General features: G+C 41.8%; 1 protein-coding gene across 3 annotated transcripts in view; it reads left to right on the forward strand.

Annotated features, from left to right (window-relative positions):
• The window catches only part of Rbms3 (RNA binding motif single stranded interacting protein 3), a 656,597-nt gene that overhangs the window by 409,897 nt on the left and 226,069 nt on the right, over positions 1-20,631 (forward strand). For all 3 annotated transcript variants that reach the window (XM_028767340.1, XM_028767342.1, XM_028767343.1), the window contains exon 7: positions 14,267-14,424. In XM_028767340.1, the coding sequence (XP_028623173.1) occupies positions 14,267-14,424 (158 nt within the window). The remainder of the gene's footprint in view (positions 1-14,266; positions 14,425-20,631) is intronic.

Consider the following 20,631-nt stretch of genomic DNA (forward strand, 5'->3'; position numbering starts at 1 on the left):
TAAATGACAGCAAAAATTAATATGAGTACAATGGAAACATGTACGTCAACATGGTCAGACTTCATCTTATTTCACTCACTTTTTTTTATAATAAATGAGCAACAGCTGGAGACAGGAGGCTAGAGAGCCAGCTCTGTCCTTAAGAGTTCATGCTGCTCTTGCAGAACATGGGAGGTAGGCTCCCAGCACTCACTCAGCGTGGTTCACAACCAGCCACCAGTAACTGCAGTTCCCAGAGATCTGACATCCTCTCCTGTGCACAGACACAGACAAATGCCCAGAGGCACACACAGACACACAAAAATAAAACAAAATTTAAAAATTGCACAGGCTCTGGGCTGCAACCCAAGATCATGAGTTGTATTTACATGTCTCTATGTCTGTTCACAAACAACAGTTCCCCAGTCTTTCTTCATCTGGGATCGTAAAAGGAAAATATTAAGGCCATTTATCAGGTAGAGCCCCTTTCACACTAGCTCTGACTGATGTTTACTGATGATGAGATTATGGTTTGATTTCTGGAAGGCGGTCACAGTGCAGTGTGTCCTTCACCTGTCTTGTCAGGAACACGCTACTCTAATGGGTCCCACTCTGGTCACTCCTCTCTGAGCACCTGTTTAAGGGGAGGTCTTGAAGGTGTCTCCATTTGAAAGCTGTTATCTCTGCCTCATAATTAAAGAATCCCTTTTAGGACAGTTCTGCCAGATTCCATACATTTTCTTAGTCTCCGCAAACTTCTTTCTTTAAAAATAAATTTAATTTATTTTATGTGTATGTATTTTTCTAAGTGCGTGTATGTGAACTACACATGTGCAGTACCTGTGGGAGCTGGAAGAAAGCATTGGGTCCCTTTGAAAAGGAGAAACATATACACTTAACTCCTAAACTATCGCTGCAGCCCTATTTTTCTGTACTAAAAATCAATCAATCAATCAATCTGTCTCTGTCTCTCTGTCTGTTTCTTTCTCTCTCTCACCCTCACTATTTCTCTCTCTCTCTCTGTGTTACATTATTTATATGTATGTGTGCACCAGTGAATGCCCATGTGTACTAGGAAGTCAGAGAAAGTCATTGGGCGTCCTGCTGTACCACTCTTCCCCAATATTTCCTTCAGACAGGGTCTCATGTAGCCCAGGCTGACCTATAACTCACTATATAGCCAAGGATGACCTTTAACTCCAGATCCTCCTGCCTCCCACTCTCAAGCACTGGAATGGCAGGTGTACACTACCCTGCCTTCCCAGCTCTCCTCAAACCTTCCCCTGCCACTAACTCTCACAACAATCTATTGGCACTCATAGATGCCAAGCAGCAAGCAGTTCAGTAATGCCAGCATTTCTTCCATTTTATTGTCTTTCCTCCAGAAGGGGTGGCTTCCCATCTCCCACCCTTATTTCATAATTTGTTTTTGAAAGGAGGAATTCAAAGATCCTTAATTCATTTTATGAGTTAAAAGAAAAACCACCACCAGCATTAAGATAGCAGAACGTCACCAAGGTAAAGGCGGTGGCCAATACGAACTAGTCACCTCTGTTTTCTGTGTGGCTCATCAGGCCTTTTCAGCCATATGCAGAAGATGGCTCTTCCTACAGATGCTTCACTCACAAACTGGGTACCATGTCTCACTGAGGCACTGAAGTGGAGCCAGAAAGCAAGGAACGTCTTATCAATTTTCACTGTACGAAGCAAGACAACGGCTTTGATGATGGGTAGGGGAAAGACCCTTAATGAGTCCAAGCATTTAGTGTTCCACAGGTCCCAGCTGTATGGACGTAAGGGGCTTAGCAATTTTGTATCTTCTGAATAATAGCATTTCTTTTATACTCTAAAATACTCCCTGGGAAGTCTGAATAACATTGCAGCTTCTTTGGTGTAATAGCTCTGTTGGGCTAATTGACTCGAACAGCAAAATTGCTCCTTAAAAAAAAAAGCCACACAGTTTTGATTAATGAGCCCAGTAATAGATCATTAATCTTTTCAGCTCAGAAATCATAGGAGCAGTGTTATGTTTTGTACCCAGTAATATATTACTAGATTTCTGGGCCGATACAGTGGCCACATTTTAAAGATCTCATGATCTAATATGGCGATCTCTGCATAATTTAATATACTAATATCTAGCAACTTTGCAGTTGAAAGAATGTCATGGGTCACATCCTAAGCAGCGGGTGATTGTTCTGTTATGAACATGGCTTGTATTCAGTTAGGAGTGGTCTTTCTGCAGTGCTCTAAGTTCTGAGTAATGGTAATTACAGGATGTTAATGAGTTGCTGGAGTTCTCCTGTGTACCTGGCACTCTGCTAAATTTTCAGCGCACCATGTGTTGAATTCCACATTAGCTCTCAGAAGTTAAAGGTATTGCTTCTCTTTATGGTTCAAGAAGTTCCCTGAGAAGAGGACTAATGAGCTAACAGCATAGGACTGGCTAACCCTGGGTACCACACCACTGGGTGCTCACCCCTGCCATGCTGACCGATTTCTGGGAGGTGATGCATGGGCAGATCACTTTGAGGGAGTCAGGGCGGCATGAAATGTTATGAAGTTGACTGAACTGACCGGCACAACTGTCTTAAGCCTTTCCATATCTGAGGGGTTTATATTTCAAGGATCAATCGTCATGCTCATGGAGGAGTCAAGACACAATTTCCACGTTGTCTCCGGCTATCTGACCACTGAGCAAAACAGAATTCCAGATTATGAGCTGTAAAAGTTCTGAGGGCAAATGTCCACCTTGATGGTTGTGTTCTTGTGTTGGCTTGTATGAAACGCCACCTTATTATTAAAATTCCGTCATAAGCTGCCCACCGGACTGAGGTCTCTTTCTTCTGCAGTGACTGCAGGTGCTGCTGGTAAAGCCATCTGTCCATTACTGAGTCACATTAAGAGTTGGACTTACCTTGCTCCCACTGGTACATTTTAAGGAAATTAGCAATAATATAAGTGCCAGGTATAGACTAGCAATGATGTTGCAAGACGTTCAAGTAGTTGTCTCATTCAAACCCCAGCCAACTTCCTTCCACTATTTTCAAAAAAAGGTCTACATGCTAGTTTGAGACAGGGAGGAGGCAGGAACCTCAGTCCTCAAAGTGTTTTGAGCCTATTGGTAAATCCGTTTTTATTGTGAGAGGCACACCCCTGTATGCATATTCTTATGATCACACACAATATACAAACACATATATACATATATACATATATACATATATACATACATACATACATACATACACGTATTTGCATACACATATACAAATTTACACCCCCATACACATATTCTCTCTCTCTCTCTCTCTCACACACACACACACACACACATATACATATATATATATATATATGTATATATGTATATATATATATGCACACATCCACACACATACATAAACTCACACACATATACTCATATACAGTTACACAAACATATACACGTACACACATATTCACACACATACACATATTCATATGTACACATACACAAACTCACAGACACTCACACACATACGCACATTCATACACACATGTATTAACACACACATATTCATACCCATACACGTATTTACACACACATATACACAGACAGGCTTACAAACACACTTACTACACCTCACAGCACATTTTCTCCAGCTTGGTGTCACAGGTCATAGGCTACCAAATCTTTGCAAGCTGTTCGGGTTCTCCCTGGAGAACTTGGATTGCATCAGCAGGGGTATCCTGCCTTCCTCCACCTAGATTGACAGGGTTTTAATGTGCAGCTGAATTAGTTTTGAAGTGCCAACCTGTTCCTGGCTGTTTCCTCTCCAGTGACATGCACATGGCCCCACAGAGTCAGCTTTCTGGGAAATTGGCAGGGCTAGCTTAGAAGTGAAAGCAGGTTCAAGCAAACCAGCAAGACAACAGGACATTTGTATACAGAGCTGCGTTCTCCACTTTCAGTGTGTCGAAGGTAGCTTTTGTTGATATAATCCTCTTGAAGTAGAGGTTAGAAGAAAGTTAGTTTTATTTTCCTCTGTATTGGGAAAATGTCACAGTTCTACTCTTACTAATAAGGCTTAACCTCAGTTTCCCTCTGGTCACTTACTTCTCCAGTATCATTAAGATGTTTATTCTTAAGAAGGTGAAGTATCTCACTAAGTAGCTTATTCCTTGGGGAAACGCTATAGGAAGCCAGCCTGCAATACATTCCTTATTTTAATCTCTTAAATAAAAGTTGTGATTCAGCCATTAAACACAGTGTGTCTACAGCATCTGTATTAAATCCGTTGGATTCACTTCTGGCTGGATTTCTCAACAGCTGTGTGAGCCCAAGCAGCTGCAGAGCTTCTCGTAACCTGGGATTTCTTGCATGTAAAATGGAAATATGAATAGACTCTACCTCAAGGGTTTTTTTTGAAGCCATAAAAATATAATGAATTTAAATAGCTTTAGAGTATAGTTCTTGGCACATTGCTAGATAATGCCCCTGAAATAATTATACTACTAAAAGCAAATAATTTATGGAAAATGATGTTAGCATTAATCCCGTGTGGCAATGAATATTGTCAGTGTATTTCTCATGAGACAATTGGGATGAAATCATACTAGAAAGTTTTCATATTTAGTTGTTTATGTCTTTTATTGGTGTATATTCACTGCACCTGGTACAGGGTTAGATAAGGACATTGACATTTCTGGATATGTAGACAATATACTGTGACTATATCTATCTTCCCCTACTCACTGTATACCACAAACTCAAGTTGACTGAACAGTCTTGTATTCTATCAACTGACCATCATTTTGCAGACTTTCTTGATTCCGTCATGATTTATGCTGTGTTCCGAGGCTGTTGTCTACACAGCCTGGTGAGACTGGTTGTGAGTCAAATTTCATGTCCTGAATGGACTGTACCGCAGTAACATAGCTCTGTGTGCACACTAAATATAAAGTTGAGGCTCATCCCTGTGCTAGTGTAATCTAGGTAGATAATTATTTTTGTTTGTTGCTTGTTTATTTGGTCTTTTTGCTTGTTTGTTTTGAAATAGGGTTTCTCTCTGTAGCCCTGGCTGTCCTGGAACTCTTTCTGTATACCATACCCCCCTCAAACTCAGAGATTCACCTGTCTCTGCCTCCAGAGTGCTGGGATTAATGGTGTACATCACCATGCCAAATCTTCTGCTTCTGCTTTTGTCCTCCTCCTCCTGCTCCTCCTCCTCCTTCTCCTCCTCCTCCTCCTCCTCTTTCTCCTTCTTCTTCTCCTTCTCCTCCTTTTCATCCTCCTCTCCCTCTTCCTCCTCCTCTTCTTCTCCTTCCTCCTCATCCTCCTCTTTGTTGAAGTAATTATTTAAATTGGCCACCAGTCAAACTGACTATCTAAGCTGTGGCAGCTTTGCCTAGCTCAGCCGTCCTGTTCTGTGGCCAGAGGCCATGTGCACATCACAGCTAGAAACACCCAGCCAGAAACACCAGCCCTGTCACCCATGAAATGTCAGCATAGGAGATGGCTCTGCCAATCTTCCATACTGTCTTCACAAGGCTGGGCATTGCCCAGATCATCCTGCCATCTACGTGGGCCCAGTAGGAAAATGAGACTCTAATGCTTAAATTATCCAAAAGGTTATATATTTGGTAATGATCAGTAACAAGATGCCCATACAATCAGAAGACTGCTACATGACACATGAACATCTACCTCCATGTTCCCCTCTCTCTCATTCCTCTCTCCTCCTAGCTCCTCCTCTGGTTCTGTATAACTGTATTGTGGTATCTGTAAATCAATCTTCCCCTTCTCTCCATCCCACTACTCCCCCAAATCTTCAGTAACCCCCATTTTACTCTCAACTTTTTAAAACTTATTTTTAACATGGGTGTGTAGCTGTAGCTATGACAAAGTACTTGTGTTGGTGGTCAGAGTACAACACTGAAAGACTCTGTTCTTTTTGATCATCTGGCCCCAGAGATTGAACTGGGGTTAATCAGCAGCAAGCATCGTTATCTGCTGAGCCATCTCACTGGCTCTCTGCTCCCAGTGTCAGTGGAAACAACTATCATACATCTCTGTATGAGTGAGTTGTATGATGCTTGCTTTGCTGTACCTGGCTTACTTCACTGGACATAATCTCCAAGTTGTCTCAAATGACAGACTTCCATTCCTGGTGTGACTGACTGTCATATCATGGTGGGAAAACCTATTTGCTTTAATCATTGTCAGTTAACAACCATTGCAGTGGGTTCCCAATCTTGGCTATTTTGCATAGAGCTGCAATGAGCATGTCTCATCCATATGCTGGGCTCATTTGTGTCACTGTCCCTGCTAAAGTGACATTGATTGGTGAAAAAAGTTTCAAGGGCAGACCACTGTGCAACCTATGCATTAAGAATACTTTACACTATTTCTTAAGGTCTCTAAACAGCTTTCCTGTTGGGTATTTTCCTGTCCGGTGATTGGCAGGCCCACTTTAGACTACCTCTTGAGGCCTGGTGAAGTAGAATGCCTTTGTTCTTTACCAGAAAGCCTCTGGCCATATCATAATCTCATGACCTTCCGGGAAGTTCAGAATGTTCTGTTTCTATCCAGGGCCAGAGACATGACTCAGATCTCATTCTCTGGACTGGTAATTACAATCCTGAAGCTTCTGTTCCCAGCTTTACAAGGTACTGATTATGGGAGAATATTCCATGCTCAGTGGCCTCCAGGCCTACTGAGGCCTAAGTACCTCCCTAGCAGCTTGACCCAGATGTAGGCAACACTTGCTCTCTCCATGAGAACCCTTTTGCTCATTTAAATGCTCCAGTCTCTGACACTGCACTAACTACAAAGAAGCAAATGTGAAATGAACTAATCCCATTTGGACAGTTTATATACACAAAAACCTTGAGGGGAAGAAATGGAGGAACTCATTTGGGGGGGGATGTATTCTTGGATAAAATGACATTTCTATTCATGTTAACAACAGGGAAACTACTTTTCTAAATTGTTCATGAACAAGATTAATACAACTAGGTGATATGTCAAGAAATCCCCGTTCAGGTGAAGCGATGTACATCCAGGCCAGAACAAAGGAGTTACTGACAGTGACACAGACAATTAGATAAATGGCAGCTGTATACTTTTACCAACTCATGTAGTCAGCACAGTGCTCCTTCAGCAGCTGTGAGGACAGGAGAAAAGATGCTAACCAAGTCTGGGAACTATAACTCAAGCAACATGGAATCGAACAACTCAGAGATACTAATTTGTGTCTTGCTAGTATTTTATAAAACCATGTAGTTTTCTAGTCCTTGAATGTTAAGTTCGAACTCCACGTTATAAATAGATATGGGCCCTGGACCAAGTGTTAAAGGCCTGGACCTTCCCTAGTTTATCTTCAGCTCGTTTCAAATCTGTTGAGTGACCTTGAGCCAACCAACACCAATCCCTTAATTTTCTTTTCCTCTGTGTGGTAAATGACAAAAATCAGATGAATTAGTTGCCCCTTAGATTCCTTCTGAAGCTGCCTCTTCTGAAATAATTAGGCCAGAGGGTGGGTAAGTAGCTCAGTTGGTAGACTACTTGGCAAGCCTATGTGAGGTCTGCAGTCCCCAACAGCAAGTAGGGCAAATGCAGACTCATGCCTGCCATCCTGGTACTAAGGACCCAAGACAGCAAGGCTAAGTGTTGCTTAGCCACACAGTGACCTCCAGATCAGCCTGGAGCAAGTAAGATCCTGTCTCAAAATAAAAAGACAAGCAAACTGATTATATACTTCAAGAAAAAATTAATGTCCTTTTAGATTGTAGCTATCACAGGTGAAGTTTCACCAAGGACAAAGGCATGCAGAGGATTGAGTCAACTCCAGTCATATCATGAGCCTGCCATGGGCTATGGTCCATCCATTGGTAAGGTCTGGGCACGTGCAGAGACTCCTAAGTGGTTGGGCATGTATTCTTCAATGTATTTCCTATAGAAAGCCATGTTCTAAACAGTTAAAAGTACTCATCTGGTTTATAACACCAGTCAGCTTTCCTCCCAGATGACTATTTAAAACAAAGTGTGATGTGTAAATAAAATTGTAAGTAGAAATATAGGGTGTGTAGTATTTTAAAGTTCATTCCCATGAAGAACTTAAATTCTATTGTCAGCCAATATATTCAAGACTAACACTGCATTTCAAGAGCTGGAATTATTTAATGAATATCACTACCCAAAGCTGTATTCTCCCTGTGAATACAAATTAAGGAGTGACCCCATCAAGTATCAGACTGTTTCTGTGCATACCAATTAAGGAGCTGGCCTTGCTGTTTGAATTTAGATTCAGAAAATAGCTTACTAGGCAATCCCTGTGGACAATGTTCTGGGTGTTCACAGTATGTTGCTGAGTGGCTGTAGCATGCTCTACACTTAGGGAGTTCAGATGTGAATTTGAATTGAGAGTAACTAGCCTACAGAAAATGACTAAGTCCCAGCAACGTCTTGGACAGTGATGTAGGGGCCTTCGGTTATTCAGTTTCATCAAGGACAAAGGAGTGCAGAGAGTTGAGTCAGCTCCAACAATATCATGAGCCTGCCATGGGCTATGGTCCATCCATTGATAAGGTCTAGACAAGTGCAGAAACTCCTGAGTGGTTGAGCATGTATTCTTCAATGTATTTTCCACAGTGAAGAGGAGAGAGGTCTGTTGCTAAAGTGCTTGTCATGCAAGTGTGATGATCTGAGTTTGATTCCCTCAGACCCAGATGTCCTAGTCATGTTTCTGTTGCTGTGATAATATACCATCACCAAGGCTGCTTATAAAGGAAAGCATTTATTTGGGGTACACAGTTTCAAAGAACTCGAATCCATGTCCATCACGATGGAGTGTATGACAGCAGGCAGGCAGGCATGGTGCTGGAGAGTAGCTGAGAGCTTGCATCTTGGGACAAACACCATCAGCAGGCAGCAAAACTTGTTAACAGGATGGTGCAAGCCTTTCAGAGCCTGCCCCTAGTGACTTACCTCCTCCAACATGGCCACAACTCCTAATCCCTCCCAAAACGTTCCATCACCTGTGGACCAATCAGCCTATGGGTGCTATTCTCATTTAAACCACAATATCTTGTAAAACTGGGAGACTTGGTGCTTCTGGATGCTTTGATCCCATCCCTGGGGAGGAGACAGGTGCTAGCTGGTTCTCTAGTGGTAGCCAGTCTAGCTTAATTGGTAAGATCCAGGCCAACCAGAAACTCTGTCTCAGGGGAGCTAGATGGAGTTTCTGAGTGAACCCCTGGGGTTTCCCTTTAACCTCCACCCTCCCCCAATGCATTAAAATGACTTTGTTTCTTTTTTCAGTTCTCTGTCAGAACTGACTCTTCCTAGTTTAAAACAAAGATGTTAATGTGCCTCTCACCTCTCCTCCTTGAGCATCCCATTGGAATCAGAGTCAACTAGAAATGTGCAAGTCTGCCACAAACAAATACCATTAGTTCCTTAATCTGGCCACTGTTCTGAGAGTGACTTTCTATTTATGGCAGGAGACTTTGGCTCTTCTGGAACAGTCATAACATAAAGTCATGTTTTTAAAATTATTTAAGTCCTAAAAGCATGTTAACTTTAGAGAAACTAATTTTAATTTTTAAATAAATTGTACATGGCAGGCAAAAATAATAATAATAATAGTAATAATAACAATAATCCAAGAGCTGATATGCAAATAATTGAAACTTGGGGAACACTGAGCTGGTTGAAAATGCACTGAGCTGGTTCTAAGTCTAATTCTAACTCTGCCACTAATTATCAGATTGTCCTTGGGCAGGATGATGAATCTTTCATGGCTCTCTTTCCTCATTATCCAATACAAATGATGATATTTGCCAAAATACCTTTACAGTTATGATGGGAAGATTAAAATTAAGTGATGGATAGTAAAAACGCTGTAAAGGTTGAAGGTTTTATGTGCACAAGGCTCATTACTATGTATCCAAAGCATCAGAAAAGGAGAAAGACACACACACACACACACACATACACACACACACACACACACAGAGAGAGAGAGAGAGAGAGAGAGAGAGAGAGAGAGAGACAGAGAGAGAGAGAGACAGAGAGAGAGAGAGAGAGAGAGACAGAGAGACAGAGAGACAGAGAGACAGAGAGAGACCTTAAGCCAGTTAATAGAAAAATAATCTCAATTTCCTATTACGATCATATCATTTGACATTTGTTGGTGATAATACATTTTGTGTGTGTTTGTTCATGTGTTTGTGCATGTGTGTATATGTGTGTGTTCATTTGTTTGTGTGTGTACATATGAAAGAGAGAGGAGAGGAGATGAAACAAGGGTTTCAGTTGTACATTCTTCACATAAACACCATTCCCAAATTAAAGCTGTGGCCCTTTCCAGAGAGATGTGCTCATTCTTGCTATTTTCCTGGAAATAAAAAAAAATTTTAAAAATAATTCATGTTTAAATAACCAGCTCAATGGCATTTTCTTTAGATATTTTATTGATTTTTAAATTTGAAGTGTATAAGTATTTTTTCCTGCGTGCATATATTGTACCACATGTACATGTATGTATGTATACCATGCGTGAATGTATGTATGTTTACCACATGTGTGCAAGCAAGTACAGAAAAGGAAATCAAATCCTCTAGAATTGATGGTTGTGAGGTACTTTTTTTTTCTGGGAACTGAACCCAGGGCCTCTAGAAGAGGAACAAGCATTCTTAACCACTGAGTTATCTCTCTATGACAAAGTCTTATGCATCTCAAGAATTAATAAAAATACTGTGACATATCTGTAGTGAGAATTTTATTTTTTTTTAAAAGAAACACAGAAATAGGGCTCTGGTTTCATTTTAATCCCAGGTGTAGGATATGGGCCTGCAGCAGCTTGTCCACAGCAGCTGAATATGACTTCTCTCATGCTCTGGCAGAAATGGAATTTTGCCAGCTGCAGATAGCTTCTGTGATTGCTTGACGTTTGGAATTCTGGGGACTTTTCCGAGAGAATATAAATGCCAGGGCCCAAAGAGACAGAGTAGATAAGTGGTTGGTTGCTGTTGGTTGTTGGTTGTTGATGGTTATTGGTTCTGGTTGTTTGTTTGTTGGTTGGTTGTTGGTCTCACTTTGTGAAATAGCCATGAGCAAAGAAGAAACAAGAAGAAAAAGAAATTAGATATCATGACAAGGAAGATCAAACTTGCCTCGAGGAAACTAAGGCCCCTAATCAGCAGGAAGTAGTCTAAAGATAACATTGTCCTCCCTTCCCCCTTTGTCTTAGTTAAGGTTTCATTGCTGTGAAGAGATGTCAGGACCAAGGCAACTTTTAATGACATTTAATTGGGACTTGCTTACAGTTTCAGAGGTTTAGTCCATGATCATAATGGCAGGAAGCATGGCAGCATCCAGGCAGGCATGGCACTGGAGGAGATGAGAGTTCTAGATCTTCATCTGCAGGCAGTAATGAAGACACTATCTTCTGTAGTGGCAGGAGATTAAGTATATGTTAGACTTCAAAGCCGGCCTCCACAGTGACACACTTCCTCCAACAACGCCTCACATGCTCTGATGAGGCCACACCTCCTAATAGTGTCACTCTGTACTGGCCAAGCATTAAAATACATAAGTCTATGGGGACCAAACCTATTGAGACCACCACACCCCTCAATCCTTTTTCTCTCTTATCTAGAGTTAGGGTCTTGAAAGGGGGGAAGGAAAGAGGTGGAGAAGATTGGAAGAAAGAACCCACAAAGACACAAAAGACTAGCTATACCTATCTGCATAAATTGTTAAAAATAATGCAATTTTGTTTTATATCAAAATTATCTCTTGACCTAAAATATTTGGAATTTCATAATTATAGTCGCTTCATTGCTTTTAAAACCATACATCTGGTTATTCTTGAAGATGTCTGGATTTCTTTTGAGAGTTTATTCTTGTTTATTCTTGAAGCTAAGTTTTTTGTTGGTGGTGGTGCTGGTGGTGGTGAGATTTTTGGCTAAAATATAGTGTTTTAATTAAATATCTAACTTATTTTGATATTTGTAATTAATCATGCCATTCTGACCATTGTTTTCTTATGACAATACTACTGTTTCAACATACATGTAACTATGTTTTCATTTATTATTCCATATGTGAATTATAAAATGTACACACATACAGAGAATGCTAGCAGTTGAAGTTTTCTTTCCTATACTACTAAACAAAGCTTCCATCCATAAGCAGTGTTAACACTCAATGAAATATTGGACATAATGAGCTCATTTGCATATAAGTATTCCTGCCTGGTCTGAGATAGCAACTCTCAAATTGATGCCATTATGAAAATCATTTGGAAGGCTTGTCAAAATCAGCTTGCACTTGGAGTGTATGATCAGTATTTCAAGGTGACCCTGAGAATTTGTATTTCTAACAAGTTTCAGGTAAAAATTTTTTTTTTTATTTTTACGTTATTTATTTTGGGAGAGACTCCCATGATTCCCAGATAGCCTTCAGAATTACTATGTAACTGAGGCCAGCTGAGAACTCCTAACTCTCATGCCTCTGTCTCCTAAGTTGGGATTATAGGTGGGCACCCCATTCCTGGCCACAGGTAATATTGATACTGAATATCTCAGTTATGACATAGTACTCACTGGTCTCCTGGGAGGCAGCATCAAAGAGTAATAAGGCTTGTGGCCTCAACAATGGTCTAGGGACCCTGCCCTGCCTCTCACACTTGTCAGCTGTATTGTATGGACAGAGCGATTGAATGTGCCCTCTATACAGTGAGAGTTATATTGTATAGGAATAATGAATGAAAAATGCATGGTAAGAACCTAGAAGGATGGCTTAACAAATACAGCATTAGTGATCAGAGTGGTGCACCTGGAGTGGTACAGCAAGAGCAGAAGCTAGTAGAACTGCTGTCCAGTGATTAGTTGGCCTCCTTGGACTTCAGTTAGCTGTAGTAAACCACAATCTGAAAATAGCAAGTAGAAAATCCCAGAAATAATACGCAATGCTAATTGTGCATTGCCACCATTCTGAATGTACAGTAAATGCTTGCCCTGCCCTCTTCTGTCCCCCTGTGGTTGTAAATGAGTCTTTTGTCTTGTGGATCTACGTCATACATGCTACAAATATTCAGGGGCAGTCTGTTAAGATCTGCTGTTGCACTTACGCAGTGCTTGCTCAGAACCGTTAGTTCAGTACCTGTAATCTCAAAGTGCACATGTAGTGATGTCGACCATAGGAAGCCACACCCCGAGAGAAGCTACGAAGTGTTTCCTTCAGTTGAGAATGTGAACAGGATAGCCCAGATCTGTAGTAACAATTCGACTCCTGCCCATGAAGCTATGAGGAGAGACAAATCCATGCAAGTGTTGCTGTCACAACTCAGTCTGGAAAAGACACGAGTAGCACGTAGCAAGCTCTTAACAAAGATGGGGATGATGGAATCACAGGGTTCCATGCCAGCCCTCTGAAATTTGAGGTGTCACTGCTGGACGCCTCATGGATAAAGTATGATTTTACATGTGCTCACCTGAGTTCAACTGCAACATAAGCTTGTATGTATCTTTACAAAGAAGGGTAGACAGAGTGCTTGGGTTTCGTTGATGGCATTATTTTTTTTTTATGAGAAAGGTTTCTTAGAGTATGAGAGTGGCCAGATAGGGTGAAGTGCACAGGTCCTTGGTGGCCAGATGAGGTGATGCACACCTGTCCTCGTATGCATACCTGTTTTCCCAGCACTTGGGAGGTTGGAGCAGGAGGATCATGAGTTCTAAGCCACTGTGAGGACTAGCTTTATGTCAACTAATTACTAGCTAGAGTCACAGTAGAAGAGGAACAGCCTCAATAGAGAAAATGCCTCCATTAGATTGATCTGTAGGTAAACCTGTAGGACATTTTCTTAATTAGTAATTGATGGGGGAGGACCTAGCCCATTGTGGGTGGTTCTGTGCCTGGGCTGATGATGCTAGGTTCTATAAGAAAGCAGGCTGAGCAAGCCATTGAGGAGCAAGCCAGTAAGCAACACCCTTGTATGAAGTCTGCGTCAGCTCCTGCCTCCAGGTTCCTGTCATGATTTCTTATAGCGATTGGCTGTTACCAGAAGTGTAACCTGAAATAAACTCTTTCATCCCCAAGATGTTTTGGTCATGGTGTTTCATCATATCAACAGTAACGCTAACCAGGACAGTCACCCTGGACTATCTAAGCCATTTGGAGTCAGCCTGGAAAGTACTGGCCTATGAGGACGGAGGAGGATGTTAGACTGGACTTTGCAATTCAAGTGCAATGCTTGTCCATAGATCTCACTGCAATTGTTTCTTTTTCTTCCCCTAGCAACAAGAGCAAGACCCTACGAATCTATACATCTCAAACCTCCCCATCTCCATGGATGAACAGGAGCTGGAGAACATGCTAAAGCCCTTTGGACATGTGATATCCACCAGAATCCTGAGAGATGCTAACGGAGTCAGCAGAGGCGTTGGCTTTGCCAGGTAATTCTTTCTCTGTAAGGAACCCATGTGGAACCTGTCTTTCCTTACTGTTTCTTTTCAACCCTACTCCTCTGTAATATCTAGGGCCCAAAATGATAGAATATGCAAAATAAAATAAAATACAGATATCTTATCAAACCTTTCATCTTTCAGTAGGTTTATTTTAAGCTAAAGAAAAACTTATGAAATTATAAATACACTGTGCTGTCTAAAACATGTACCTAGACTGTATAGGTCTATGGTCATGATAATATGAACGCTTAATATTCAGTCCTGTCTATATTCGCAAAACAACCAAATCAGAGAAAGCCAGTTTTAGTCAATAACCTGAATCAAAAGAGCCCGTGTATATTGGGAGTGAGGACAAAGCTCTTGTGGTAGACTGCTTGCCTAGCATGCAGGAAGACTTGGGTAAAGCAGACATGGTGTCACACTCATAATTTCAGTGCTGGGAGGTGGAGGCAGGAGGATGAGAAGTTCAAGGTCATCGTTAGTTACATAGCAAGCATCGAATGCACAGCACAGTCCTCATGAGATACGTTTCAAAAAGGCAAAAGGCAAGGACAAAATATGCACCTTCGCAGTGAGCAAAGTATGTCTGTGGTTTGCATGTGAGTTTCTGATGGAGAGAAAGGATACTGACGAGCAGAGGGAAGTGGGCAGGGAGGTAGTGGGGGAGGATTCAGAGCGCAGCAGTTATGGGGAAGTCCCAGGGTGAGTGGAAATAGAACAGGGGTCAACAAGGTGTTTGCATCTAGGAAGCACTGGCTGTGTGGTTTTGATATTTTAGGTAGAACAGGAAAATACATTTTTTTTCTCTCTTATCACCAGAAAAGAAAAAGCCGTTTTAACTTTAAGGGAATGTATACAAAAGAAAGTCTCCTTCTAAAATAACATTAGAGGACTATACCTGTTGTGCTTTCATGGGAAGACAAAGCCAAAGAGACCTCAAAGCTAAAGAAGGGACTTAGCGATAAGATACTGGAAAACGAAACCAAGTCTCCATGGCTCCACAGTGTGCACAGAAAGAGATACTGGGTCATGTGGGAGTGAGGACAGTGTAGACCAGTGGTTAAACCGGAGATGCACAGCGAAACTCATATGTGCCCTATCCTCAAGCTTCAATTTCTTGAGGTCATGTACCTCATCATAAAATTATTTTTGCGTTCCAGAATATTTTATGTGAGGTAGACCAGGAGATGTGTGAATGGTGCATGCTTGGCGAATAGAATAAAAAAAACAGAGTGGAGGAAACCTTGCAGCTCTCCACTGTGTAAAGGAGTCAGGCTTTTGAAACACTGATCATAGCCACTTTCTACTGGCTAGATGGGAAGAGTGCATGCGACCTCCTGTGTCTATGAGCTGCCGCCATGTTGAGAGCACACCACCTGCAGTCAGAGGCCTGAGCAATGCAGGTTTCACAGAAAGACAGCTAAGTTTGTTTTACATGTTCAGTGCATTCCCTTGAACTCTTTTGATTTTTACCCCAGCCCTTACCCTCCAAAATCTCTCTGATACATGAATCTCTCTTTTATTGACAGTTCTGCTGAGGAATAAGTACATTTTAAATTCATCAAGGGAACATATTTTCTATGATGTATCCTGGGATATGGTTTGGGGTTAGATTTTTGTTCTTAATCCACCATGTGATGGTTTCCTAATAATGCTATGACAACAGCAAGCATTCTGGCTTAAATAAAAATTTTGTTTTCTCATTCTTGAAGCTAAAAGCCAGTGATCAAGATATCTTGTGGTTGCTTTCTTATGTCTTCTCTGGGGTTTGTAGTTGGCTATCTTTCTCCTTTTCCACAGCTCTTTTTTCTGAATGGAATGTCTGTCCTTTCTGTCGTCTTCCGCTGTTGCCCTCAGCTTGCATGTTTGTTTTGTTTGTTCATTGTTGGGTGGATGGGTGGGTGGTGGAGAGTGGTGGGTTTCAGTATTTCCATTCTATGATGTCCTTGAATAGTTCAGCTCAATAGTTTTAGCACTCGGAGCGGAATCTTCTACAGACACAGGTCATGGTGGCTAAAGGCCCATTTTTAATGTAATCACCTGTCTCCAAATACATTTTACCTTCTTAACTACTATGGGTTAGGGCTAAACATGAACTTGAGCAGTAGCTGGAGGCATGCAGTCGGGGCTACTTTCTCATCTTACATGGCAATCCCTGCTGTAGAGTTTGAGTTTGCCTAAAGGGAAGGAAGCCTAGATGTCTACAAAGGGTGGAGTTAAAGTCATCAGATCAAAACTGCATCCGTGGCAGATGGAGTCATGCAAGAACTACACACAGTTACATCTCTGCAGGAACCCTAAAAGGCTGGGTATTTTCCCTTGATTATTCTCCCTGTTCTAAATTCACCAGCTTTCTCCTCTGGTGTATTCTGCATATAGAAACCACAGGGACCCCTTACAAATTCAAATCTGGGCACAACAGAGTCTTTAGCATTGCCTGAGTGATTTAATTCCTCAACCACCAATCCCCAACCCCCAATGTCATATCTGGCTTGGTTCACACTCCTGGTCATGGTTCTTCCTGACACATGCCCTGAGCAAGGCTACCTTTCTTGACTGACCACCTTGTCTATAGCCATTCTGCTGCCTTCTGCCTACTCAGCTGTTAAGTATTGACTGGCCCATTTTTCTTCAGAATTCTTCCCTGACCTTCAACCCCAGACTATTATCCAAATTAAACGCCACTGTTCAAATTCCTATACAAGGGTGTTTTGTTTTTGTTTTGTTTTGTTTTTCTGAAACAAAAGTTATCATAGTTGTACCCAATTTGTTACTTTATTTCAGTATTCTCCCACTGGTTTTTCCTTTCTTTTCCTTTCTTTTCTTTTCTCTTTTCTCTCTTTCTTTCTTTCTTTTTGATTGTTAGATGGGTATGTAGGTAGATGAATGGCTAGATAGGTTGATAGGAGGATGGGTAGGCAGGTAAACTGATGGGTGCATGGATGTTAGGTGTTAAATTGGTAGGAGGGTAGATTTATTGATGGGAGAATGGGTGGGTAGATAGGTAAGTGGGTGGATGGGTAGGTGAGTGAATAGATGGGTAGGTGGGTGGATGCATTGGTGGTGGGTGGATAGATGGGTAGGTGGCTGATGGGTGACTGAATAGATGGATGAGTAGGTGGATGGATGAGTGGGTGGGTGGATGGTGGATGAGTGGATATGAAGATGGGTAGGTGGGTAAAAGAACTGAGGATAGATGGGTTGGTGGGAGTTGGATTAACAGATGGATGAGTGAACAGGTGGATGTGTGGATGGATACGATTTTATGGTTAGCATTCTGTGAGATTACTAAGCAGTTTAGCTCAGTTTTCTCAAAACTTGGATCTGTGCCTTTGAGTCATCAGTTGAATTCTTCTGCTGAAATCCAGGTGGTTTCTTTGTTTGGTTTTGTGTTCCAGATAGCAACACCCTCTGTATCCCAGGGTAGCCTCAGCCTCCAGACTGCCTGGATTATAAGTGCATGTTCAGCAGGTCTTTCTTCTCTCAGTATTGGATTTACTGATTTTAGAAGGCAAGTAGACGTAAAAGAAAAAACACTAAGAAATCAGAAAGCAGAAAGTGTGAGCCTGTTTTGCTTTGTTGGCTTCTTGGAAATGGATGTAGAATGAGTCCTTCTTTCTGAGAAGTTTAGATTTTAAATTAAGGAGCAGAACCTCCCTCGATTGACCTAATGGCATGGACTAAGACAGAGCTTGTAGTTCTACCATGTGCTAATAGAACCGACAATATTCCTGGCCATACTGTAGAATTTGCTCTGTGATCTGGAACAATGGTGGCTCTTGCTTATGCTAACAGGACTAGAAATAAAATTTTGCTGTTTCTCCTTTTCCTAAAAGAAAAAAAATCATACTACCTTTATTTTATTGTGTGTGGAGAAGAGGGAATACATGTTTCATACATGTATTCATAGCCCCCCTGCAGAGATCAGAATACAACTTCTAAGGGTTGGTTTCCTCCTCCCACCATGTGTGTTCTAAGCCTTGAACTCTGGGTGTTAGGCTCTAAGGTAAGTGCCTTTAGGTGCTGAGGCATTTCACTGTTGCTACTTTTAAAAGTCCCACCCCCTTTTCCTCACTCACCTTTTCTCCTTGAGAAGTCTCTTTCTCAACCACGAAACAGAGATTATTGGACAATGTTCTTGATTCTCCTGGGGCTAATATGTAATGTCAGGGTTTTACTGCTGTGCACAGACACCATGACCATGGTAATTTTTATAAAGAATATTTATTTGGGGCCAGTTTACAGGTTCAGAGGTTCAGTCCATTTTCATCCAAGCAGGAGCAAGGCAGCATCCAGGCAGGCAGGGAGCTGGGAGAGCTGAGAGTTCTATATAGTCACCCAAAGGAACCTAGGAGCAGACTAACTTCCATGTGGCTAGGAGGAAGGTCTCAAAGCCCACTCCCACAGTGACACATTTTCTCCAACAAGGCCATACCTCCCAATAGTGCCACTCCCTAGGTTAAACACATTGAAACCACCACAGTTAGCAAGCAAGAGAAGGTGCTGGGTTACATAAAGATGCCCCTGGCAGTAGAGCTCAAAGTATTAACAGCTTCAGAGTCACATGAGAATTTGGTGGAAGTGTCTGCTTTCCCATGATGACCCACTAACTCCATAGGCTAATAGAAGGCTTAGACAGACATCTGTAAACTGGCTTCACAAATACTGACACATGCCCGAAGCCCTCTCATGTAGGAGAGGCATCACCCTGGTGTGTCAAGACCAATTCTCAGAATTATTTGGAAGATCTGTGTCTTAGTTAATGTTTCTGTTGCTATAGTGAAACACAATTAAAGCAACTTAAGGAGAAAGGGCTTTATTTGACTTTCACATCACAGTCCTTTGAGGGAACTCAAGGCAGGAACTCAAGCATGGCAGATACTTATAGGCAGAGCTGATGCAGAGGCCATGGAGAGGTGCTGCTTACTGGCTTGCTTCCTCTGGCTTGCTCAGTCTGCTTTCTTATAGAACCTCAGGACCACCAGCCTAGGTATGGCACCACCCACAGTGGCTTGGCATTCTTCTATCAATCACTAATTAAGAAAATGTCCCACTATACCAGTGGGAGAATAAAGAAATAAAGTGATGGACTGGATACAACTATGATAGATTTCATTTGAAGGAAAAAGAAAACATTTACAGGAATTCGAACAGTGGCATTTAATTTGGTTAGCAGTCTGGGGTTGAAGGGCAGGGAAAAATTCTCTGAAGAAAAGTAGGCCAGTCCTACAACCCCACCTTACAAAGGAGATTTTTAATTGAGGTTCTCTCTCTGGGATGACTCTAACTTCTGTCAAGTAGACATGAAACTAGGTAGCATAGTCTGCAGACACTCAGACTGAGAGAAAAGTCATGCAGAATGCCCAGTTCAAGGCTAGAGTAGTGGGTCAGTCTATAAAGCACCTGGGCACCTGTTTTTCTTTTTACCTATTTACAGGGTCTAGAATGAGATGTCACACATAGTAAACCTTCATCAATTGTGTGTGTGTGTGTGTGTGTGTGTGTGTGTGTGTGTGTGTGTGTGCATGTTTACTCTGTAGAGGTGTGGATGTGTGGATGTGTGTGCATGTTTACTCTGTAGGGGCCTGTGTGTGTGTGTGTGTGTGTGTGATGTTTACTCTCATAAGGGTGTGCATATGTATGTGTGTTCCCATGGATGTGCATTAGCTTGGGCATGGGCCTGTGTGTGTGTGTGTGTGTGTGTGTGTGTGTGTGTGTGTGCATGTTTATTCCTGTGGGGATGTGGGGGTGGATGTATGTATGTATGTATGTATGAGTGTGGCCTATTTGTTCCTGTAGGGGTGTGTGTATGTGTTTGTGTGTATGTATGTGTGTGTTTATGTTTATTCCTATAGGGTTGTGTGTGTGTGTTTGTGTAAGGCATGTTTACTCCTGTAGGAGTGTGTGTGTGTGTGTGTGTGTGTGTGTGTGTCTTTGGGCACATGTAGTCCAGAGGACAAACTCAGATGTCATTCCTCAGATGCTTTTCATCCTACCACCTTCCTTTTGAGTCAGGGTCACTAACTGGCAGCAACTCACCAAGTAGGTTAATCTGGCTGGCAAGGGAGCCCTAGGGATCTGCCTCTCTCTGTCTTGCTGACCAACTATACCTGGCTTTTCGTGTCTTGCTGGGAATCAAACCCAGGTCCCCCTGCTTCTGTGGTAAACACTTCACCCTTATGAACTGAGTTATTT

This window comes from Grammomys surdaster, unplaced genomic scaffold (genome assembly GCF_004785775.1).
Source record: "Grammomys surdaster isolate TR1022 unplaced genomic scaffold, NIH_TR_1.0 172, whole genome shotgun sequence".
NCBI classification, from domain to species: Eukaryota; Metazoa; Chordata; class Mammalia; order Rodentia; family Muridae; genus Grammomys; species Grammomys surdaster.